Source organism: Cornus florida, unplaced genomic scaffold (genome assembly GCF_030987335.1).
Source record: "Cornus florida cultivar Cherokee Brave unplaced genomic scaffold, ASM3098733v1 CherokeeBrave_3.0.0_Hap2_Chr09, whole genome shotgun sequence".
In the NCBI taxonomy this organism is placed as follows: Eukaryota; Viridiplantae; Streptophyta; class Magnoliopsida; order Cornales; family Cornaceae; genus Cornus; species Cornus florida.
This window is the reverse complement of record NW_026775579.1, coordinates 79,413,226-79,435,325: the sequence shown is the minus strand read 5'-3', so window position 1 is coordinate 79,435,325 and position 22,100 is coordinate 79,413,226. Positions and strand designations below refer to the sequence as shown.

The 22,100-nt window shown below is 34.7% G+C and overlaps 1 protein-coding gene across 3 annotated transcripts; it reads left to right on the top strand.

Annotated features, from left to right (window-relative positions):
- The first annotated feature begins 6,057 nt into the window (after nt 1-6,057).
- On the top strand, nt 6,058-21,842 carry LOC132274534 (long chain acyl-CoA synthetase 9, chloroplastic). Of its 3 annotated transcripts, none has more exons than XM_059775834.1 (12): nt 6,058-6,336; nt 8,890-9,364; nt 9,660-9,740; nt 13,131-13,400; nt 15,965-16,096; nt 16,235-16,408; nt 16,503-16,732; nt 19,394-19,511; nt 20,360-20,491; nt 20,594-20,728; nt 20,815-21,021; nt 21,532-21,842. In XM_059775834.1, the coding sequence occupies exons 2-12, from the start codon at nt 8,918-8,920 to the stop codon at nt 21,697-21,699; spliced, it is 2,094 nt and encodes a 697-aa protein (XP_059631817.1). In that variant the 5' UTR covers nt 6,058-6,336; nt 8,890-8,917; the 3' UTR covers nt 21,700-21,842. The 3 variants fall into 3 exon arrangements, with proteins under 3 accessions (XP_059631817.1, XP_059631815.1, XP_059631816.1); XM_059775832.1 differs by having other exon boundaries at nt 8,879-9,364; XM_059775833.1 differs by lacking the exon at nt 6,058-6,336 and adding an exon at nt 7,665-7,787 and having other exon boundaries at nt 8,879-9,364.
- The last annotated feature ends 258 nt before the right edge of the window (nt 21,843-22,100 follow it).

Below are 22,100 nucleotides of genomic sequence, written 5' to 3'. Positions count from 1 at the left end.
TCCCAAACTCAGTCCAAACAGTCCCCAATTCCTACAGTCTCAAAATTTATCAAAAAAAACAAGTTCTGAAACTATACGTGAGAAAGAGCCTTCTCCAGATTTTGGAGCAGGCTCTAAATACACCTGGAGCCGCATCCTAGGAGGGTCGAGCTGGCTCTACCTCTCCTAAAGCTGGCTCTTTGATGGGGGAGCCGGCTCTTTGCATTCCAGAGCCGGCTCTCTCCTCCTCCTCGAGCCTCCTTCAACCTCTGTTGCTCCTACAACTTTCTGCAATGTTTCCGGCCATTCACAACCCGTCTAGTTGGTTTTAAACTGATCCTAAGAGTTCCATCGCAGTCCAGTATCATTCCCAAGATGTGTTTATAGCAGCTAAATACAAAAACAGAGGCTACAGATTCATCAGATTTCTTATGCTTCAAGAAACAAATAAATCACAAACACGCACAAACTGTAACTGAATAAATTTTCACAAACACAGAACATTGATATAACATCAATTATACATAAGAAACTTAGTTAATTCTTAATTAAATCCTAGAGGCCATCTAGGTGCACAGAACACAGGCAAAGGGAAAAAGAAGGAAAAGAACTTGCCTGTTCAAACTTTGCTTGTTCCGGCAATACAAACACTGTCAAGCCTCCTCTGCTTCTAGTTAGTCTACCACCACACCTCCTTGGTCCTCTCTATTCCTTCCTTGACAGACCCTACAATGCTCTGATCTTACAAAACCCCTCTCTGTTTTCACTCTGTAAACTTGAGACGTAAACAGAGCTCTTGTATACTCAAAACCCTAAATCCATACACTGTTCTATATATATAGGGACGTAAAATAAATCCTTATTCCCTGTAGGTGTAGAGACAGAGCCCTAATCCTAATCCTTGTTGGCCCATAAACCAACCTATGATACTTATACCTACGTTGGTCACCCACGTGAATTGCAAACCTAAATTCACGTATAAGTCAAGAAAAATAAATTCCATTAAATTTAAATTTCCATTAAATAACAACGATTAAACAATTAAATAAACACAATTAAATTAAAATAAGTAAATAAACAATTACCAAAAATAATTTAAGCAAATAATTACATAACATGACTAATTAAACAAATAAACCATTAAGCAAATAATTAAATAAAACAATTACACAAATAAGCAAATAAAATGCAAATAAACCATAAATTAAATTCCAGGAATAGCCTTTTAAAATTAGGGATATTACGAATATTGCCCAAGGGCGCAAGTTAAAGTTATGGACTCTATGTTTAACAAAAGTAGGCTTTCAGTTTGGTAAAGATATAGCCGTAGGGCCCAAGTTAAAGTTATGGAGTCTATGTTTTGAGAATGTACAGGGGCGCACCCATTACTCTATTTTGAGAAGGTATTGGGTGTGCCCGACACACTGTGCTCATTGGTGTGCCATCCAAGTGGACCGTGCACATCCAAGCTATACAAGTTATGGACTCTTCCAAGCCATAACTGGTTAATATTGTGTACACAAAGTTCGAACAAGTCAATGCACCGTGCATTTCTGAACATCATTCGTCATATTTGTTTTCCAAAAAGCTTGTATTTCCAAGTTATGCACATTATTTGACACATTCGGTAGAGAATCAAGCTTATATAGCTCCTAAAATAGCATGGCAACAACAGTCAATTTTGAACTGTAGTTAGAACAACTACAATTGAATTGAAAAATATTAAGAAAATGATTATAATGATTCACTTGCACATATAATTATGGATGCAAATAAAATATTGAGAATTTGTACCATATCTTTGAGGCGCTTAATCGCTTCTTTAAGATAAGTCAAAACCGCCACAAACTTTATATCCGGATTCAATCAAGCCCGAATTTTGATTGGTATTGTGTATTTGGGCGAAATAATATTAGGTTCAGTCCCATCTCTTTTCACAATGCTCAAGTAGAAGAAGAGAAAACTTCTTAAACTTTGAGTTAATAAAACTATAGTGTAATTGGGATTATGGTATTTTCATAGACCCCTCAGCCTTACTCTTTTACATCAGTTCTCTTCTTGTTTGTAGCATTACTCATGTAAGCATGTTTATAGATTCCAATAGCCACCATCAATTTTAACCTATGCATTAAAAGTTATATAACTAATCAAACGACTCAAAATAAATAAATAAAAATACATGTCAAGATAATATAAACAATCAATCAATTCTAGCAGTTTAGTTCCTATAAGAAGATTCTTATGTACCAAGATTAAGGGGATATTTCATGTCAACCAAAAAAATAAAATGAAGTACTAACAAAACTATTTGGTTCCAATACTTTTGTTTCCTCTTACACGTAGAGGTTTCCTCTTATCTGTAGGGGTTCTTTGTTCTTCAGAGAGTAAAGTTTTGATTAAAGTGAAATGTTTTTTCTCTGGGATGAAAAACATTAAGTCTCCTATTTGTTATATTTTCGGTCTGTGTTGTGAAAGGTTTGTAAGTTTGGGTGGTCGGCTGGGTACATGTGTGCCGATGGAGGCAAAATTTAGCTTCGATCTGGTGGGTTAAAAGGTTTTTTGCAACGGTTCAGAAGCTTTTCCCTTTTGATCTGGGTATTGGATAGCTTCTTTTGTTAACCATATATATATATATATATTTACAAGGCAAACAAGACAAAACATGAAGAAACACAGAAGAAAAACTTTGAAGAACAGAGTTGAAGATAAAAACAACATCAACTATCAAGGAAGCCCATAAAAACACCTGACTAGAGCGAGGCTGAGAGTGAAAAAGCATAGCAATCTGATGCGCTAGCGAATTTGCAGCACGACGAACATGCGCAACTCGAGCAACAGCAAGAGCATGCAAAAGATGCCGAAAGTCAAAAGCAAGAGGCAAGATAGATGCAGGACATGGGCGAACGCCATTCATAGCCTCGCATAATATAAGAGAATCACTATCCAAACATAAACTGTGAAAACCAAAAGGACGAGCCTAAAGCAAAGCATCCCTCATGATAAAAGCCTCAGCCGAGAGAGCTGAAGATGCAAAGAAAGACTTAAGGATAACAACTTGTAAAACAACTTCCAAATGATTTCGGAAGACAAGTCCGCTTCTAGCCCATCCTGTGCGGGCAAAGAAGGTGGCATCCAAATTACCTTTGATGGAACCTGGAGCTGGAGGCGACCAAACCACAGAGTCAGAGAGGTGAGACGGGGAGGAAAGTCGACATCCCAGCTGCTGAAGCTGAGTAGTGTCCTGAAACTCCCAAAACGCTAAAACGGCTGTAGAAACGACCTGATGAGGGCTAGACATCGAATCATGAAAAACTAATTTGTTCCTAGATTTCCATATCGCCCAAGCAACAAATGAGGCCAAACTACAGGCATCAACCCAATGGGAAGACACATTAAGCCACCACTCAGCAAAGGAGCGAACACCCCATGCCTGAAAATCCAAACGAAGAGGAAATAGCTTCTAAACAAGGAGAGACTTTGAGCAGCGCAAAAGCTAGTGCTCCACCGTTTCAGGACCTTCGCCACAAGAAAGACAATAATCATCAGCAGCCAACCCTCTAAACTTTAAAGCAGCCCAAGTTGGGAGAATCCCATGAACACACTACCAAAAAAAATGCTTAACCTTTGGAAGACTTTGACAGTGCCAGATAGAGGTCTAGCACTTTGGATTAACAGTGGAATGATGCATACACTGTTTTGTGTGTTCCTTGAGGTGCCATGTTTATACACTGTTTTGGCTAGATTGGTGGGGCTATCATATGGGCTTGCTGATCAGGTGAGACAAGTCTTAAGCCCATAGTTGATCAATGACCATCACTATGGCCTGTGTAAATATGGGCTTTGTTTGTTATTTATCCTATACCTTTGTGTGGTGTTGTTGTCTTTGGTTGTACTTTGTAGATGCTATATGACTGTAAAATAATAATAATAAAAAAAACTATTTGGTTCCATTAATTTAAAAAACGAAGAAATTAGACCATATAGAGATAAGGCTGTATACATATTGTACCTTTCCCAAATTCCGCAATGGTGTTGTCTTATGTGCTAGCGCTATTAATTGAGATAACAAAAAAAACCTTACTCAAATTAGACAATATTCTCTCTTGAAAAAATAAAATAAAAAATTTACACTAATTTTGTCCGCAACCGTGACCGCTACTACGAACCATGATATATATATATATATATATATATATATATATATATATATATATATATATATATGTTTTTCCAGTACCATAGGACTCCAAAATACATTTAGATAAACAAATGCTACACTTTAAGTACCATATAGATAATTGAAATCATAAACCAACACAATATAGAAAGCAAAAAAATTAGAATTTAGAAAACCAAACAAGCAATAATCTGATGGTTTTAAATTAAACTGTGAATGTCACCTAACAGAATGTTTCACCAAACAAACAAGAAACCAACAAAACTAAACCCAAAAACAGTGACAACAAACCCATTACCTCACGGTTGTGTTCTCTGATGGTCAGAGGTCAAACCGGCAAGAAAATCACTGATCGGTCACCGGTGGAACCGTGAGCTGTGAGTGAAATCAACTAAGCGGAGGGTAGACAAGGGCGAATCCAGGATTTCTAGGTGGGGTGGGCTAACATTAAATATGAATACTAAGGAATTGGTTTGGGCCTTTATTTTAGTATAGTGGCTGAGTTTACTTGGGCTTCATTAGGTTTTTGGGGTGGGCTAATATTATTAATTTTTTTTTATTTTTTGGGCTGGGCTAATATATTAGTATAGTAAATTTTTTTTTTTTTTTTTTTTTTTTTTTTTTTTTGGGGATAGGCTAAAGCCCACCTTTGCCTACCCTGTGTGCACAGTTGAGGATAAAAATCATGAAGATTGTGAACCTAGGTGGGGGTGATATTGCCAATATCATATTTTTATGTCCTTTCACCTTTATTTATGTATTTAAAAGAGTAAATATGTAATTTTAGATTTATTAACCGCAGTCAAACACCTGGGGCAGAGAAAAAGTCTATAAGATTGTAAATCAATTAATTGCACAAAATATTTTTATTAATTGCAGAATCAATTCTTTAGTACACTCAATTATTGGAATTAAATTGGCTTTCAAAAAAATATCATTGGAATTAAATTGTGCATAGTGTTGAAAAAAAGAGACAGTTAATTAAATTTAATGCGATAAGATGTAATTAGGTAATTTTTCTTAAAACACATATTCTAAATCCATCAATATATTTGAAAAATGATAAAAGATCAAATTCATATTATTAGTCCATCAGTGATTTAATCACTTTGAGAGAAGAAAGATTAAAATTTGTAATTTTTGTCTTATTTGGAGGTTTAAGTCAATTAATTTTTTTAAAAAGTTCTCATAATATTTTGACTTTTGTAATGGTATATGAAATTATAAAGTAAAACTGCAAACATTTGTCTCTTAAAAATTGACTTATTATCATGTGATAATGTTTATTAGCCCCTGTGAGAGCTAGACATTTCTCATTTGTATTTAACATGGGATTGGAGTAGTGAGATTGAACCTGTGTGATAGCAACAATTTAATTGTATTTATTCTTCAATTTTTTTAAAAATAAATATTAAGTGCACTTTGCATACCATGTATTGAATTCATAAATCGTGTTGTACACTCGCACATATACAATAGTTTGGATGGACCCGAAAACGACCCAACATGGACCCGAAAACGACCCAACACACATTTAATTGGACTTGTGGCGTGACACCAAATAAGAGTTTTGCACCGCTCTAATAGGACTAGTGAGCCTTTTCTGTGCCTTTATGAGTTAAAAGACCGTGGATCGGAACTTGTGACACCTGTCCCATATGAATCCAAATACGTATGCACCCAAGTTGAATCCAAAACGTATACACCCAAGTTGGACAGCTAAGACTGAACCTTATGCACCACATCGAGCCACTCTCCATCACACGATTCTAGGGTTCAGTTTCTGACAGATTGAATGCAAATCTCCACGTATATATGGTATTGAATAAATACATTTTCTCCTTATTTGTCGCTATTATGTACTACCAACAAAAAAGGAAAAAAAAAAAAAGAAAGAAAGAAAAAAAAAAAAAAAACAAAGAGAGGAGAAAAACACAAAAACCAAGTAGCACAAGAAATACATTTAAGTACACTTCTGAAACTCCAACTTCTCTACTCTCGGTCTCTCCGCCAAATCCAACCACTGTATAAAACAACCCACTTCGATCTTTGGCTTCTCCGTTGCTTCTCTGGCCTCAAGAAAGCACTAGCTCTCAGCCCTCTCTCGGAGTTCTTGTAATGCTGATCATCTGAACTTGTTCTTGTTTTCAGATATTTGTTTCTGAAACCATAATCTGAAGGTAATTTTTTGATTGTTTATATGTTTTGGTAAATGGGTTCTCTCGTTTTCATACTCTATCTTCTAATCTATACCGGATTTAAAATTTGATTTTTTTTTTTCTTTCTTCCAAGCTGTACTGTTTGCTGTTTGTGATTGACTATTGTTGTGTTTAGGCTTTTCTTGAAGTTAGGCCATTGAGTTCAATTCTATTAACATGCAAATTGTGTTCAATACGTATTTTCTCATGAATCCTCTATAATAAAAAGTTGAGAACATTGAGTCAATTGGGTCACTATTCACTACAATGTTGATCTTGTCATCGTGGTTGTGTAAAATTGTATGTAAAATTTGCGTAGGGAAAGTAAAAAATTACATGTTTTTCTAAATGGGTTATGATGATTTATTCTATTAGTGGTCAACTGATCAGAGAGTTTGAGTTTTGGCGCTCTTGGTAAATTTAACTCTGATTTTATATGGTTATCACCGTATGAATGCTTTCTCTTGAATGTTTAAGTCTGATTACCTGAATACCTTTATGTATTTGTTTAGTAAAGTCGAGAAAGTTTGTGTTGCTTCATAGTAGTGTGCACTAATGGATGACTTACTAATGGTGTTGAATATGAGATTGTATGAATAGTTGTTCGATTTCAGCCTATATCATTGATATGTGCAATATCATGCTATTTTCATGGATCCGGTTACGTCTCTCAAGTAAATGATGACAATTCTTGGTTAGAATGCGTCCATTCAAATGGATTTTTGCACAATTGGTTCACCAGGCGAGAGGTTAAATGGTGGGAATACTAATTTTGTTATTTCTCCTGACATTGGGTTGGGTTGGTGTCGTGAGATTTTAAGCTCAATGGAGGGTGCTGGTGGAAATAAACCGAGAGAAGTCTGGCCTTTGGGATTATTATTGCTAGTCATTTTGTCACATAGAATTAGATTCGATTTTTTTTATTTTATATATATTTTTTTATCTATTTGGTAGTGTTGAAGTACCTTGGAGAGAGAGTTTGCCGCACTTGATACCATTAAACTTCTGAAGGAAGTCGATTTCTTGAAAATAGACTAGTTTCTCATGCCTCAGTAACCTCATAAGACGATTCCTTGCATTTCTTCAGTGGTAAATTACCAATGCCATTATAGTGGCAAAAACTTAGTACGATTCATTTTATACGCAATTATCTTATTTAATCTTACTGTTGGTGAAAATAAGTGTGATATAGTGGTTTTTAAATAATTGGTGGTTTGCAGATAATGTGCCTCAACATTGTTATTGTATGCTTCAAATAATATACCTTATTTCTTGCCCTCTTTCAAATTTGTTGACACCACAATGTTCAGAATTAATATGCAAGCTGCAGCTGCTTCAAGTTCAATATAAATTCTGCAATGTTAAGGCCAGCCGCTTTGTTGGTAATAGTTTGGATGTGATACTGGAGGACTTATTTGTACCGGAGCCTGAAGGTCATCTTCTCTTACTAACACCTCAACATTGTTTATCAAAAATTGGATAGAAGAAAATGCTTATAGTACAAAGAATTTGAAGGGATCTTATAGTGATATCCAGTGTGTGGACTGGACTTGGACACTAGTGTCACACTTTCATGGGGACTGGGAACCTGACGAAACAACTTAGGAAAATTAGAATGAAATTATTGGTTTATTTGTGCACTTGTCACGTGTGCTTGCATCTATGTTTGTTTTTTATTAGGGAGACACAAGCTAATATTTGTAATAAGTCATTTGTTTGTGGATGACTTATATTCATCAAAGTGCCATGCAGAAGAAAGGCACTTGCCATAATATAGAATAACAGGTTTAAAGCATTTAAGAGTCAGTTCCACACTTCCATAAACAAAACTTTTAGGACCCAGAATGATCTTCTTTTTTATTTTTTTTATTTTTATTTTGTGGTTCTTGCAACTCCACTTTCATTGATATAACATTGGTTGTATGTCCTTGATGATTGATTTTCAGCAATCTTTCTAGAAGCTCTTGTCAGTTTGCTTTGGAGGTTTATAGTCAATTGTAGAGTAGCATCAATCTCTCTGGTAGTCTGGTAGCTGTTTCTATGAATCTTTCTTCCTTTTTCCTTGTTTGAGCACATGTAGTAGGTGTGCTTTTGGATTTTATCTGAAGCTTAATGGTTACATCAGACATGATGTACTAGTTGATTTAATTGTATTAAAAAATGTGAACTTATTTTAGGTATTTCTTTGTGGATCTTCCAGTATCAGTGCCAATTTACTTATATTAAAACGTATTCTTGTGTAATTACTGAAGAAAGAAAAAATGGTATTCTTATGTTTGAGCCATTTCAATATTGATTTTTATGGGTCCATCAGTGATATTCAACTTCTAATGTAGTAAGGGGTAAGACTGTCATGTGCAGTAAGAAGTTTATGTAGAGGATTACTCAACTAATATTCCTCAGAATAACTTTAATTTTGATCTGATTTTATTTTCTGGATGAATTTTGTTTAAGGCCTTGCTTTTTCTGTTTAATGGATCAGTAAGATTAGTGAAAATGACTGGTACTGAATTTCCCTTCTTAGGTTTTGAGCAGTTCCGTTAAGGCGTAATTCTCTGGAAAGATGAGCGCATATATAGTCGGCGTCCTTGTTCCTCTTGTTTTTACTATTCTCCTTCGGAATTCAAAAAATAGAAAGAAACGTGGGTTGCCTGTTGATGTTGGTGGGGAACCTGGGTATGCAATCCGAAACTATCGGTTTACTTCCCCAGTGGAAACAGCATGGGAGGGCATCTCAACACTTGCTGATCTTTTTGAGCAGTCATGCAAGCAGTACCGAGACAATAAATTTCTTGGAACTCGGAGATTGATTTCGAGGGAGACAGAGATATCTGGAGACGGAAGGTCCTTTGAGAAGCTTCATTTGGGTGATTATGAGTGGTTAAGTTATGGCAAAGTGTTTGAAGCTGTGTGCAATTTTGCTTCTGGTTTGGTGCAACTTGGGCATAAAAGGGAAGAACGTGCAGCAATCTTTGCTGATACAAGAGAAGAATGGTTTATTGCATTGCAGGTGCTTAACTTAATTTCCTGTTTGTGTTTTTTTAATCCATTTCATGATTTGATTTTAAAAAGATTACTTTGTTTTACATGTGTTATATTAACTTTGTTTTACATGAGTTATATTTCTAATTGGTATGAGCCATACCTTTTCCTGGGAGTATAATAGTGCTATTTAGATACTGAGGCACAAATTGAAGTTAGTACATCTGAAGCTGTTTGGTCTATTACCTCTTATAAAGAAGTAAATTGTACATTTGCAATGTCTATCAATTGTATAATATAGTAATTTTTTTTTCTTGGATCAGGGTTGTTTCAGGCGCAATATCACTGTTGTGACCATATATGCATCTTTGGGGGAGGAGGCTCTATGTTACTCATTAAATGAGGTCTCTCTCTCTCTCCACACACACATAACTTCCACATGTATGTGCTCTTGAGTGTATTTATATTTTGCACTGAATATCTTTTTTCACATCACAGGCTATCTATTAGTAGTTTTGTACATGTAACCATTGCAAAGATACTTATCCTGGAGATGAGGACAAATGGACTTAAATGTGGTTTTATGGGGAAATATTGGGGAAATGGTGAATTATTATTTTTATTTATTTATATTTAAATTTTATATTATTATTATTATTATTTTTTTTGTGGAACTCCAATAATTTAGACTATATAATTCAAGATCTTTGAGGACACATAATCAAGAAAGGACCAAAATATGGGTATAAGTGGAAATATTGGGGAAAAGGTGGAATATCTTTGTTGGAAGTTTAAAAATTTAGAACATATAACTTGCTTACAACTCAAGATTGGAGAGAAGCATGATCAAGTGGCGTGTAATACACATTTGTAGGCATAATATCCTGCAGGGATGACTGTATGACTAGTAAGCAATTTGTATGCAATGTGAAATTGATTTTGACATGAAGGATATTCAAAATGAACAAAAACTAAAATAGTTTTAGTTGCAGTTGGATTTGTAACCACATAAAATTATAATTGTATGTGCAGTTGTTTCTTTGATAATTGGAGTTGGAATGTTGTCTTACCTTCCTCCAGATCTTACATGGATGGTAGTTGGAGTTAGGCACAGACCCAACATGGGACCAATGGGAGATTTTTTATATTTTTATTTTATATCTCATTTTTTTAGAATTTATGAAGATGCCCCACTAAAATTACAATTTGCCTCCACTGGATTCTTTTTTTTTTTTTTTGCATTTTACACTTCAAATTTTTAAGAATTTATGAAGATGCCCCTACTAAAATTACAATTCGCCCCCACAGAATTTTTTTTTTTTTGCATTTTATGCTTTAATTTTTTGAAAATTTATGCAGAAAACTCCATTAAAATTACAAAAATGGACCCATTATATAAGTTTGCCCCCACAAATTAAAAGGCCACCCCCACTCACAAAATTTTCTGGGTCCATCACTGGTTGGAGTCGACATCTTTCCTAGGTTTCCCTCATTTAGGATCTCTTTTGGGAAGGGGATCAAGTTGGCACTTGCGAACAGCTTGATGCACTCTCTCCCTTCAAACCTTTGAGCAAAATGTAGGAAAGGGAGGAAATACCACAGACCAACCCCATAATCTCCAACCCATGGAAACTAAGAGATCATCCCAATGACGGCGCAAATTTTATGTCATTGCTAAATTGATTTTGACATCTTAATACTGAAGGATACTTAAATTCAACAAAATTTACCACAGTTTTAGGTACAACCGGATTTATAACGGTGCGAAGTTATAACTCTACATGAAGTCAATTGTTTCTTTGATATTTTGAGTCGGAATGTTGTCTTACTTCCTCCAACTGTTATTTATACATCATTGCAACCTGAACATTCCCTATGTTTTAGGAAGATACAGCTTACATTTGTTCTATAAATTGAAGTTATATTATTATTTTCGCTATTTAGTGAAGGCTGTCTATAAGGAGAATATGCCTTCTTACATAAGAGTCATCAATTTGTGCTACCCTCTTGCTTGAATTATGTTGTCAAATTTAAATTAGTAAGAATCAAGTCTTGTTGAGTTTATTCAATATTGTCATTGATGAAAACTTAGTATTCTCGGGTAAGATATATAGTAAATGTTCCTTTCTATAGGAAATTTACTTTGTGGTAGATAAAGTGTTGTAAATGAATATGTACAGTAATTAGTATGATGAGTATGCTGCAAACAAGCCAAGTTGAACCAGCTTCAGGATGCCCGAGTGTTTGGTTGAAATAAGTAGCTCATTTGGAGTATAGGTTTCTTGTTCAAGCTTCACTTGGCACTTGTCCAGACGGCTGGTGAACAGTTATGGTTTGCCTCCCAACATGTCCAAGTATCTTAAATGAATAATTATAATTTCAACACTTCAGATCTACATATTTTTTATTTTTTTAAATTAAAATTTGAAAAGAGAAATGGAAAAAGTTGACATTTTGTTAGAAGAATGGTTCAGATCACATCTCAGCATTTTAACACCTCAGTACGATAAATAAATACTCCCTCCTTCCCAAAATTCTTGTCCATCTTCCTATTTTGGGATGTCCCAAAATACATGCCCCATTTAAAAAATGGACGAACTATTTTTATAACATTCCTAAACTATCCTTTTGACATTGACTTGATTAAACAACTGTACTAATTACAGAGGACTCTTTTGTCTTTTAACAAGGATAAATTTGGAAATTCACTCTTATCAATACAATAAAAGAAAATTTAAAAACCCACTACCATAAAAAGTTGGATTCCTCAAACACCCAAAGATTTTTGGGACTGAGGGAGTACTTTTCCAGATGGTAATTTGCATGAAATCAGGAGTTCAATCATACCAAGAAATAAAAGGAATCAGATTTTTTGTTTGTTAGGTTTATAATTTTAAAATTCACTGAAGCTTGTACTCTTGCATCTACTAGGAGTTCATTATTTATGAGGAATCTGCTGTATCAGAACTGCGGTATGCTTCTGGTCTAGTATGCTACATGTTGAAGGATTTATATATTTAAGTTACACCCTCTCTAAAAGCTTAAGCTTTTGGAGTAGATGGTAGTTTAAAACACGTGTTGGGCCAAAAGAAGGCCACACGTGAGGGGGCGTGTTGAAGGATTTATATATTTAAGTTACTCCTTCTCTAACAGCTTTAGCTTTTACAGTAGATGGTAGTTAAGACTACATTTAACAAAGTTTGCTAGATCTTTTGTATATATAATTTGTAAAGCACGAAAAGTAATAAACTGTTCCTAGTGAATACAGATTCAAAATTTTAAATTAACATTTTATGTTTATGTCTCTTTAATCAGTTAAAGGAAACCAGTTTTGCATCACATATAAATTTGTTCGTCTCCAGCACCTTAGTAATTTGTTCGAGAATTTAAAATTTACATATTTTTAGATATCTTTATTTTGCATCACTTTGGTGGCATGGTATATTGACACAATTGCATCTCAGTTCATATCTGGGTTTATATAGGGCTTCAATTTTTTTTTTTTTTGTTATGTTAAATGATGAACTGAAATAACTTTATTTTACGAGGATTTTGCAACAAATTTAGCACATAGAATAATATTCTTCTATGCGAAAATTTGATGACACGTTTTGATTTTGTCTTTTAAACTGGTTACATCCTTCTAGTTTGCATGACATATACTTCTACATCGAATTTTTGCTGTCATTAACAGTGTCATTTTTTATTATCTTGGGAAAAGGAATATTTTATTTTTGCTAAGAATTACTTTTATTTTACTATATTCTCACTTTATATTTCAATTTATTCTCCAGACAGAGGTTACCACAGTGATTTGTGGGCACAAAGAACTGAAGAAACTCATCGACATAAGCAGACAACTTGACACAGTAAAACGCATAATATGTATGGACGATGAGGTTCCATCAAATGCCTCATTAATTGAGGGGGGCAATAGTTGGACAATCACTACATTTTCTGATGTAGAGGAGCTTGGTAAAGAGAATCCTGTTGAAGCAGATTTACCTCTTTCAGCTGATATTGCAGTGATAATGTATACAAGTGGGAGTACTGGTTTACCTAAGGTTAGTAAAAGATCTAATCCTGTTACAGATCATTTTCTTCCTTTTGGAATGTTCGTCTTAGTCTCTGTAGTGAACTTTTAAATTTTTTGCATGTGTATCTGAGTGTATCGTGCCAACACCATCATGTTATGATTCCATTTTTCTTTTATCAGTTTCTTGACATGTGGATGAAGGTGATTTAGAATTATAAATATTTATATATAAAAAAGTGATGGAAAATTTCAAAAAGATCAAGGTTGCCTACTGAAACCAAAATAAAAAATTAAAAAAAAAATTACAAAAAAAAAATCGATGAAGTTAATATGTAGCATCATGAAATGAAAACAAGAAGAAGAACAGGAAATTATCTTACTTTCTTTTTCTAGGCAATGGTTTGGTATTAAAAGCTGAAAATGCCATCAAGCTTTTTTTTTTTTTTCCTGAATGTGGGATTTTTTTTATTTATAAATATGAACAAGATGGTACATATGGAAGCAGTGATCTATAAAGGATCACAAAAGGAAAAAACTCGAAGAGAGTAGGACAGGTCATACCCCAACCTACAGCAAGAACATAAAGTAAAAAGAAAAAAAACAGCTTTCCAACAAGAAATTGAGTCAAAATAAGGACTCAATATTAGAGATGGACAATCCTAGAGCAGATAATCCTTCAAGACAAGTGTCCTTTGCAATCTGCTGTGGAGACGAAGCCTCCCCATCATGGCATCTATTGTTTCTTTCAGTCCAGATTCTCCAAAGAATGGCAGTGAATCAGCTCTTTGCAAGACTGAATCTATTATTTCTTATGTGACATCCTGGATACTTGTGCCATTAAGATGACAACATCTTTAGAGGTGCCAGGGAAGGTTTTGGTGAATAAAATATTTGTTTCTAGTCATTTATATGTAATTTGGCTTCTTCTAAAAATATGTTCATTGAAGTAGTTGGATAAAATAATTTCAATCATAACAAAGCTAGCTGTAGCCTATTTGTATTTCATCTACCTCTCAAAGATAGAGGTGAGGGTTCAAGTTCCCATAGGGGCAAATGGATGTGAGTTTCTTGCCAAGGAAAAATGATAATTTCAATTATGGTTCTAAATCACAATAGTAGTTGCTGTTGTAGCATTGTGGTAAGCATTGGACAGTTTTGATGGAAATCAGGAACCGAGCCCATGAATTCTCTTAGTGGGTTGACATGTTTCTAGAAATTCCTTGATACTTTTTAGAATTCATTTAGTAATGTTTGTAATGATTTTTTTTTGTGAATTTGACAGCATCTAATACATGAATGCTAAAAATTTTATGTTGGTTTAAGTTGCATTGTAAAAAAATTGATCTATATTTCATCCTTCAGTACCACTATGACTAGATATGAGTGAAGCAGCTTCATTCTTCACTAAGGATTTTTCTGTCTCTTTTTTTTTTTGGCTTAAATAAAGGAAATATTAGTTGAATAAATTTGATATATTGGTAGGATTTTTTTAATCGGAATTGACTTTTTAATCAGATGCAACACATACAGTCACAGAGAGAGAGTATATGGGCTGAAGATGAACATATCAGAGTCTTATTGGAGGCATTAGTGTTTCTGAAAACTAAATATTGCTTTTGGGGTAGCTAGCCCTTCGGAGCATGAAGTCATTGCCTGGCCTGTTAAGTATCTCGTCTCCCACAGGGATAACCCAAGAGCTCCTGCCTTCTGAAATCCTGTGATTTAGGGGGTGTCAAATTGTCTTTATGGGTGGAAATATGTTTGTACATGATTCCTAAACAAATATTTGTTCGTCTCTGGTACTACACGTTACTGAGTTCAGTTTCAAAGGAGGCCATTGGTGTGGGGTGTTTGGAGGGATGCACCGGATACAAATTTAATTTTTGACATTAATTTGCACAAAAGTGGCTGCTCTTAAAGTTGAACCTGCTTTCTCATGTTTGTCAACAGAGTGTAATAAGATATTTCCAAGTATGAAAATTCTTCTTTCCTCATAAGAGATATCCCGTTAATGAGTAAGTCAGCCATCTAAGGCATCTCTAGGTGGCATCTGCACGTGTAGGCCTTAATGTAGATGTGGAGGGCCGGGATTGTGCATATTAACTTTACTAAGAAGATCCCTGGGATTTGTCTAATTGCAATAATGAATGCATAGATCAACATGACTTAGGATTAAGAGAGCATGAGATTGTAGAAAATGTTCTTTAAATGATCTGTGTATCAAAGACTAATATTATTTCTCATGGTACTTAGAGTGTCATAGACATGGTTACAGCATTCATTCGAGACATCTGACAATCTGATAAATTCTACAACCTCTATTCAGTCGAAAAAATCAATAAAAACTTGCTACATTAATCATTTGAGATGTTTGATAAAAGTTTTACAGTTCATTCTATTGTAATTATCATTATTGTTTATTTATTTGTATAGGTCTATTATTTGTTTATGTCCCGTTCAATTTACACATTTCGTGTTGCAAGTACTGTCTGCATGATTTTCCCATTTCCAAAAAATCTTATCAAAATGCTTACTAAAGCCAGAATAAAAAATTTATTATCAATCTGCCAAATGTACTTCCAATTTTTACAGGGTGTAATGATGACACATGGCAATGTTCTAGCTACCATTTCTGCAGTGATGACAATTGTCCCTGACCTCGGAAGCAAGGATGTTTATTTAGCGTACCTACCCCTGGCTCATATTCTTGAATTAGCAGCTGAGGTAAGGTTTATCTTAAAACATGGTTGGTTATGGTAACTGGAGTAGACGGGATATATATATATATTTTTTTCCTTTCTAATTCAGTGATCTGGACTTGTTTGTGCAAAGTATTTTGACTAATTCATGTTTATATTGTAGAATGTAATAGCTGCTATTGGAAGTTCCATAGGATATGGATCCCCTTTGACTCTAACTGATACATCAAGCAAGATAAAGAGGGGAACAAAGGGGGATGCGTCTATGTTAAGGCCAACATTGATGACAGCCGTCCCGGCTATTCTTGATCGTGTTCGAGACGGTGTCCTCAAGAAGGTTTGTAAAGACTCATTGTTTTTTATGGTGTGTGAAGCCTTATTTCTTGTGACAAGCTTATTTACATAAAATTATAATACTTCTGAAACTTCAGGTAAATGCAACAGGTGGACTATCAAAGAAATTGTTTGATCTATCTTATTCTCGTCGATTGTCTGCAATAAATGGCAGTTGGTTTGGAGCATGGGGCTTAGAAAGGTTTCTGTGGAACTTTCTTGTGTTTAGAAAGATCCGGGCAGTTTTGGGTGGTCACATCCGTTTTGTGCTGTCTGGAGGGGCTCCTCTGTCTGGTGATACTCAAAGATTTATCAACATTTGTCTTGGGTTAGTATGGCTTAGCAAGTTTTTGTTGACCGCTTATATGCAAAATAAATTATTGACCCTCTGAATTTTCATACTGTGGTCAAGATAATTCTGATAGCTACATTTGCATCCATAAATTTGATAATAATGAGTAATGCTGAAGTATTAAATAAGTGGACCAACTAAAGGGGGGAAAAAGAAAAAAATTATGCGTGATGCCTTTTCTAGGGTCATGTTCTAATAAACTCTTGATAATGACTCAGTTCTAGGAGTTGCCGTTTCTGTTATTATGCATACAAATGCCCCTGTATTCTTAGCCCAAATGGACTAGGCTCAGGCTATATGCCATCTCTCTCCCTCTCTCTCTCGCTATATATATATATATATGTATATTACACAATCCCAGTTGTATGGAGTATCTAGCTCTGTTCTCTTCTAAGAAGCACGGAAACGGATACGGCGACACGGCAAATCCTAAAAAATTAGGACACATACATGGCGGGGACACGGCAAATAAGAAATATATTTTCTATATATATATGATGTTTTACTTTAAGAAATTAAGAGTAATATTATTTTTACAATCTCATAATGAACAAAAAAATGTGTTTTGCTGGAAAAAAGAAAGAATGATAGAAAGAGAGGGTTAAAAAAAAAAAAAAGGGACAAAGAGGATTAGGGTTTTGTTAGAAAAAGAATTAGGCCTTGGTTAAAGGTAAGAATCCATAGAAGAGAAAAAGTTCATGGGGAATAAAGGAAAAAGGAAAAAGAGACAAAGAAATTTATTGTGAAAGGAAAAAAAGAAGTATTTAGGGTTTTTGAATAACAAGAAGAAGAAAGAAAAGAGGACGATGAAAAAAAAGAGAGAAAAGAGAGGGGAGAGAGAGAGAGAGAGAGAGAGAGAGAGAGAGAGAGAGAGAGAGCATTCACAGCAACGAAGCTTGGTTGGTGGGACAACAGTAGAGTCAAAGATGATCGTGCAAGGGTTCAAACCATTGAACTAAAATATAAGAATAAATATCTAATTGTTTGAATATAAAGTAATTATGTAATTAAACAACTCCTAATATTTACACTTCAACTCAACATTGTTTCTAGAACTTTCTTAAAAATCCCCAAAGAGTGGGACATTTGTGTTGGACACGTATCCATGGCGTGTCGGAAGCGTGTCCACGGCGTGTCCGGATATTCAAAAAAATATAAAATATTCGAACACGTATTTTGGTGTGTCCGACACGTGTCGGAGCGTGTCCGGCCCGTGTCAATGTCCATCATGGATTCTTTGCCCTTTTTGGCGTGTCTATGCTTCCTAGGTTCTCTTTCATACTTTTCTCCTTTTGCATAATGTCGCTATTACTTGTGTATAAAGGCAACTCAACTTGACAAAGCCTTCTCCCAACTACGGTGTGTCGGCTACATGAATCCTATTTTCCATGTTTGCTTGTTTATAAACATTTTAGATAGTACTTAGGTGCTGTTTTGTGCCATTATATGCTTGAATGTTAATTGTTAACTTATTGTGTAGCTAAGATCAAAAGAATGCTCTAGTTATCTCTTAACCCTAGTAACTTAACTATGGGAAAACCTAGTGAATGTGAATTGCTCATATTAGGTTAATCTTTATTACCCCTATTTACAATAAGAATATATTACTGTGTAGCTACGAGGATTTGGGGTTTAAATTATCATGACTATAATTTATATCTTTTTTTTGTCAAATAAAGATTTTGGTTTATATTAAGCTGGCGTAACTACTTGGACTGTCTGCTTGGTATGGGGTATACAACAGGCATTTGTTCTTCAGCTCTCTTGTGTCCAATGAAGCTCCTTAGTCCTATGCATGCTAAATGGACTCTTTTTTTCGAATGGTTATGCTAAATGGACTCTTCAATAGCAGTAAAGTACCTCTGTCAGACACACAACACTAGAACATGTGTATGGGTATGGGATATGGGTCCGACAGTTTTGGTTGGATATGCACCTAAAAAGCATATTAAATAATTTTATTCTATCATCTTATTGCTTTAAAACGAGTCAAATGCCTTTAGTGAACACTGTGTAACCTAAACAAATTATTTTACTCTATAAAATAAAATATAAATATTAGATGATATAAATATTTAGCACTGTGCATGTGTCCTTTGGTTCAGAAATGTGATATGTTTAAACATATCCGCACCCGACACACGTACTCGAGTCGAGGTTACACAGCTTTAGATTTGTGCACAGTGTTACTGGGTTAGTACGACTAGTATTAACAGATAAATCAGGTTTTTGATAGACTTAAGCCAGCTCCTTGTTTCCTGCCTGGAAGTTGCCTATTGATCCACTTTTTTGCTGCAATACAGTTCAGTTTATTTACTTATTATACAGTAACTGCAATTATTTTAAAACACTGACGTGGGTTTAATCCCCTACTGTGTAAGTCCTAATTGAAAAAAGAAGAAGGGGGGGTGGGGGGGTGAAGAAAATATAATCATGGATATAATGCTAATAGTGTTGGATGCTTCACATGCAACTTATATATTTGATTTATGTGTTTCTTTTTACTTAAACATGTATATGCTTCATATGAGGTGCACCGTGCCCTCTGTATGATACAACCTCTTTTATTCGTTTTTGTTTTTTCTTTTCTCTGGTTCACATCACAATAACTGCATTTATCTGGATTGTTGTTTCCAGTGCTCCAATAGGTCAAGGGTATGGTCTCACTGAGACTTGTGCCGGTGGAACATTTTCTGAGTATGATGATACATCTGTTGGTCGTGTTGGTGCTCCACTTCCTTGCTCAGTTATCAAGGTAAGATATATTTCTTTTAGTGTAAATTTTTTACAAATACATTCACTTCTCTACGGAATTAAAGGGAATGGTCATTTTGAAATGGATCAATACATTGGTATTTGGTGGCTAACTCTCAAATTGTTTTGTTTGCTAGCTTTTATCATAGTAGTTTGCTCATTAGTCATGATATGTCCTCTATCCAGGCACGGACCTACTAAATAGGCCCAGTGGGTGGAATTTTTTATTTTAATTATATACCTATATTTTTATTAAACTTACAAGAATTCCTTACTAATTTTTCTATAATACTTTATTATTGTATATACTCGCCCCACTCAAGTTTTAGATCATGAAAAAAAGAGTAATCTCTCTCTTACCATGTCAATAATAGAGAGCACATCCTCTCAATTTTTTTATTATTTTAGTTTTGCTTGCATCTATCTTCTAATGATTGTACTTATGCTCCTACAAAATTCCTGTATAAAACTATCCTTGGTCTTGAAATCCAACACAAAAACAGGAGTGGGAAGGGACGAAGAAACACGTTTATAATTTTTTATTAATTAATCTAACATTAACATATTTGTATTTATTATTTTGGTTCAAAAAAGTTTAATCTTATTATTATTCAATGTCGCCCCCACTAGAAAATATTTCTCGGCCCATTACTGCCTCTATCAGAATAAAAGTGTCAAGCATATGGATTGTGCAGCGTCTTGGTTCTCTATTCTATCCTCACCATTCGCCATCCATTATATATTATACCAATGAAGATGATCTTATAATAATGGTTAACTAGAGGTTCTTGCATCCAGTGTCAGACACGTTTACTCTATTGCATTAAAATTATATGTTTTGTATTTCAGTTGATAGATTGGCCCGAGGGTGGTTATTTAGCCAGTGATTCTCCAATGCCTAGAGGAGAGATAATTGTTGGTGGACCAAATGTTACAATTGGATATTTCAAAAATGAGGAAAAAACAAAGGAAGTTTACAAGGTAGATTTTCAGAGTTTGTTACCTGGATTACTTTTGTGGTATTACCTTAAGAAGAAAAATATGTAGAATCAATGAACTATCTTAATCTTTTTCTTGAAAAAGGTTGATGAGAAAGGGATGAAGTGGTTCTACACTGGTGACATAGGGCAGTTTCATGCTGATGGTTGCCTTGAAATAATTGATCGTAAGAAGGACATAGTTAAACTTCAGCACGGAGAATATGTTTCTTTAGGGAAGGTAAGGATGTTGGGAAATGATTTTAAATATTTTATTTATGCTTTGTATGATCATATTTTCATTGGAGACCGGTGCTTCCTCTACAGGTTGAGGCTGTTCTTATGGTCAGCCCCTATGTCGACAACATTATGTTGCATGCTGATCCTTTTCACAGTTACTGTGTGGCTCTCGTGGTGGCTTCGCAGTACACAGTGGAAGACTGGGCCAAGAATCAGGGAATTAGTTTTGTTGATTTTTCGGAGTTGTGCCAAAAAGAAGAAACCATTAAGGAAGTTCACGGATCACTTGTAAAGGTACTTGTACCGAATAAATATTTCTGAACTGTTTGGTCTTAAGCACGATGGTAGAGATTTTAATTATCTTGCAAGACTATAAGTGCACAGAGATCTCATTCAGTGACACGTCCTTTACTTAAGACATTTTTGTGTTTTCGTCAAAGGGGATAATGACATTTTGATCTGACCACCCAATTGTAGGCCGATAGTGGTTTAACATTTGGTTGCACGCATGGATCAAAATTAGAAGATTAAAGGGAGAGCAATATTTGTTATGGAGCCTGCATGTGGTTCCTATACAATTGGTTCAACATCAATATTTTTAGAATATAGAAGATTAAAGGGAGATCTCATAGTATATGCTGCATTTTTCATGGCTAATTTGGTTCATACATTTGAGGATCTTGATTTTTAATGTTCGATGCATCATTAAGAAAAAGTAAAGCATGAACCTTTTAGAAATTAGTTTTCCTTGGTTGCTTATTTTTCGTATTTCACTTTTGTTTTCTTCTCTCTCTTGTTATATAGGCGGCAAAGAAGGCACGTTTGGAGAAGTTTGAGATCCCTGCAAAGATCAAATTGCTTTCGGAAGCATGGACTCCTGAATCTGGCCTTGTCACTGCAGCTCTCAAGATCAAGAGAGATGTCATTAGGAAGTCATTCTCGGAAGAACTCACTAAGTTATATTCATCATGATCATCAAGAAGTTTTTTGTTTTTTGTTTTTTAATTTTTTTTTTGCCTTTTTGGGAGATAGTGCCGAGTTTTGATGACTGGATGAAACCTTACTTTTTATTTATGTCCAAATACTCTCCTTTTAACCATTTTTGTACTCTTCAATTCTGTTTATTTTTTGTTCATGTTAGAGTTGATTTCCAGAGCTTGCAAAAAAAAAAAAAAAAAAACAAGTAATATGAATTTATTTTTTTTTAGCAAAAGTTGGTGTTTGTGCAAAAAGAAAGGAAACCTTGGCTAGAGGTTTATTTCAAATACCAAGTCAATTAATGTAATTAAACAGGTTCTTAACTCTTTCTCTCCTGAGAAATCTGGGAAGAGAAGCGTATGAGAATGTACGAAAGTGTGCAAATATACAGTGAA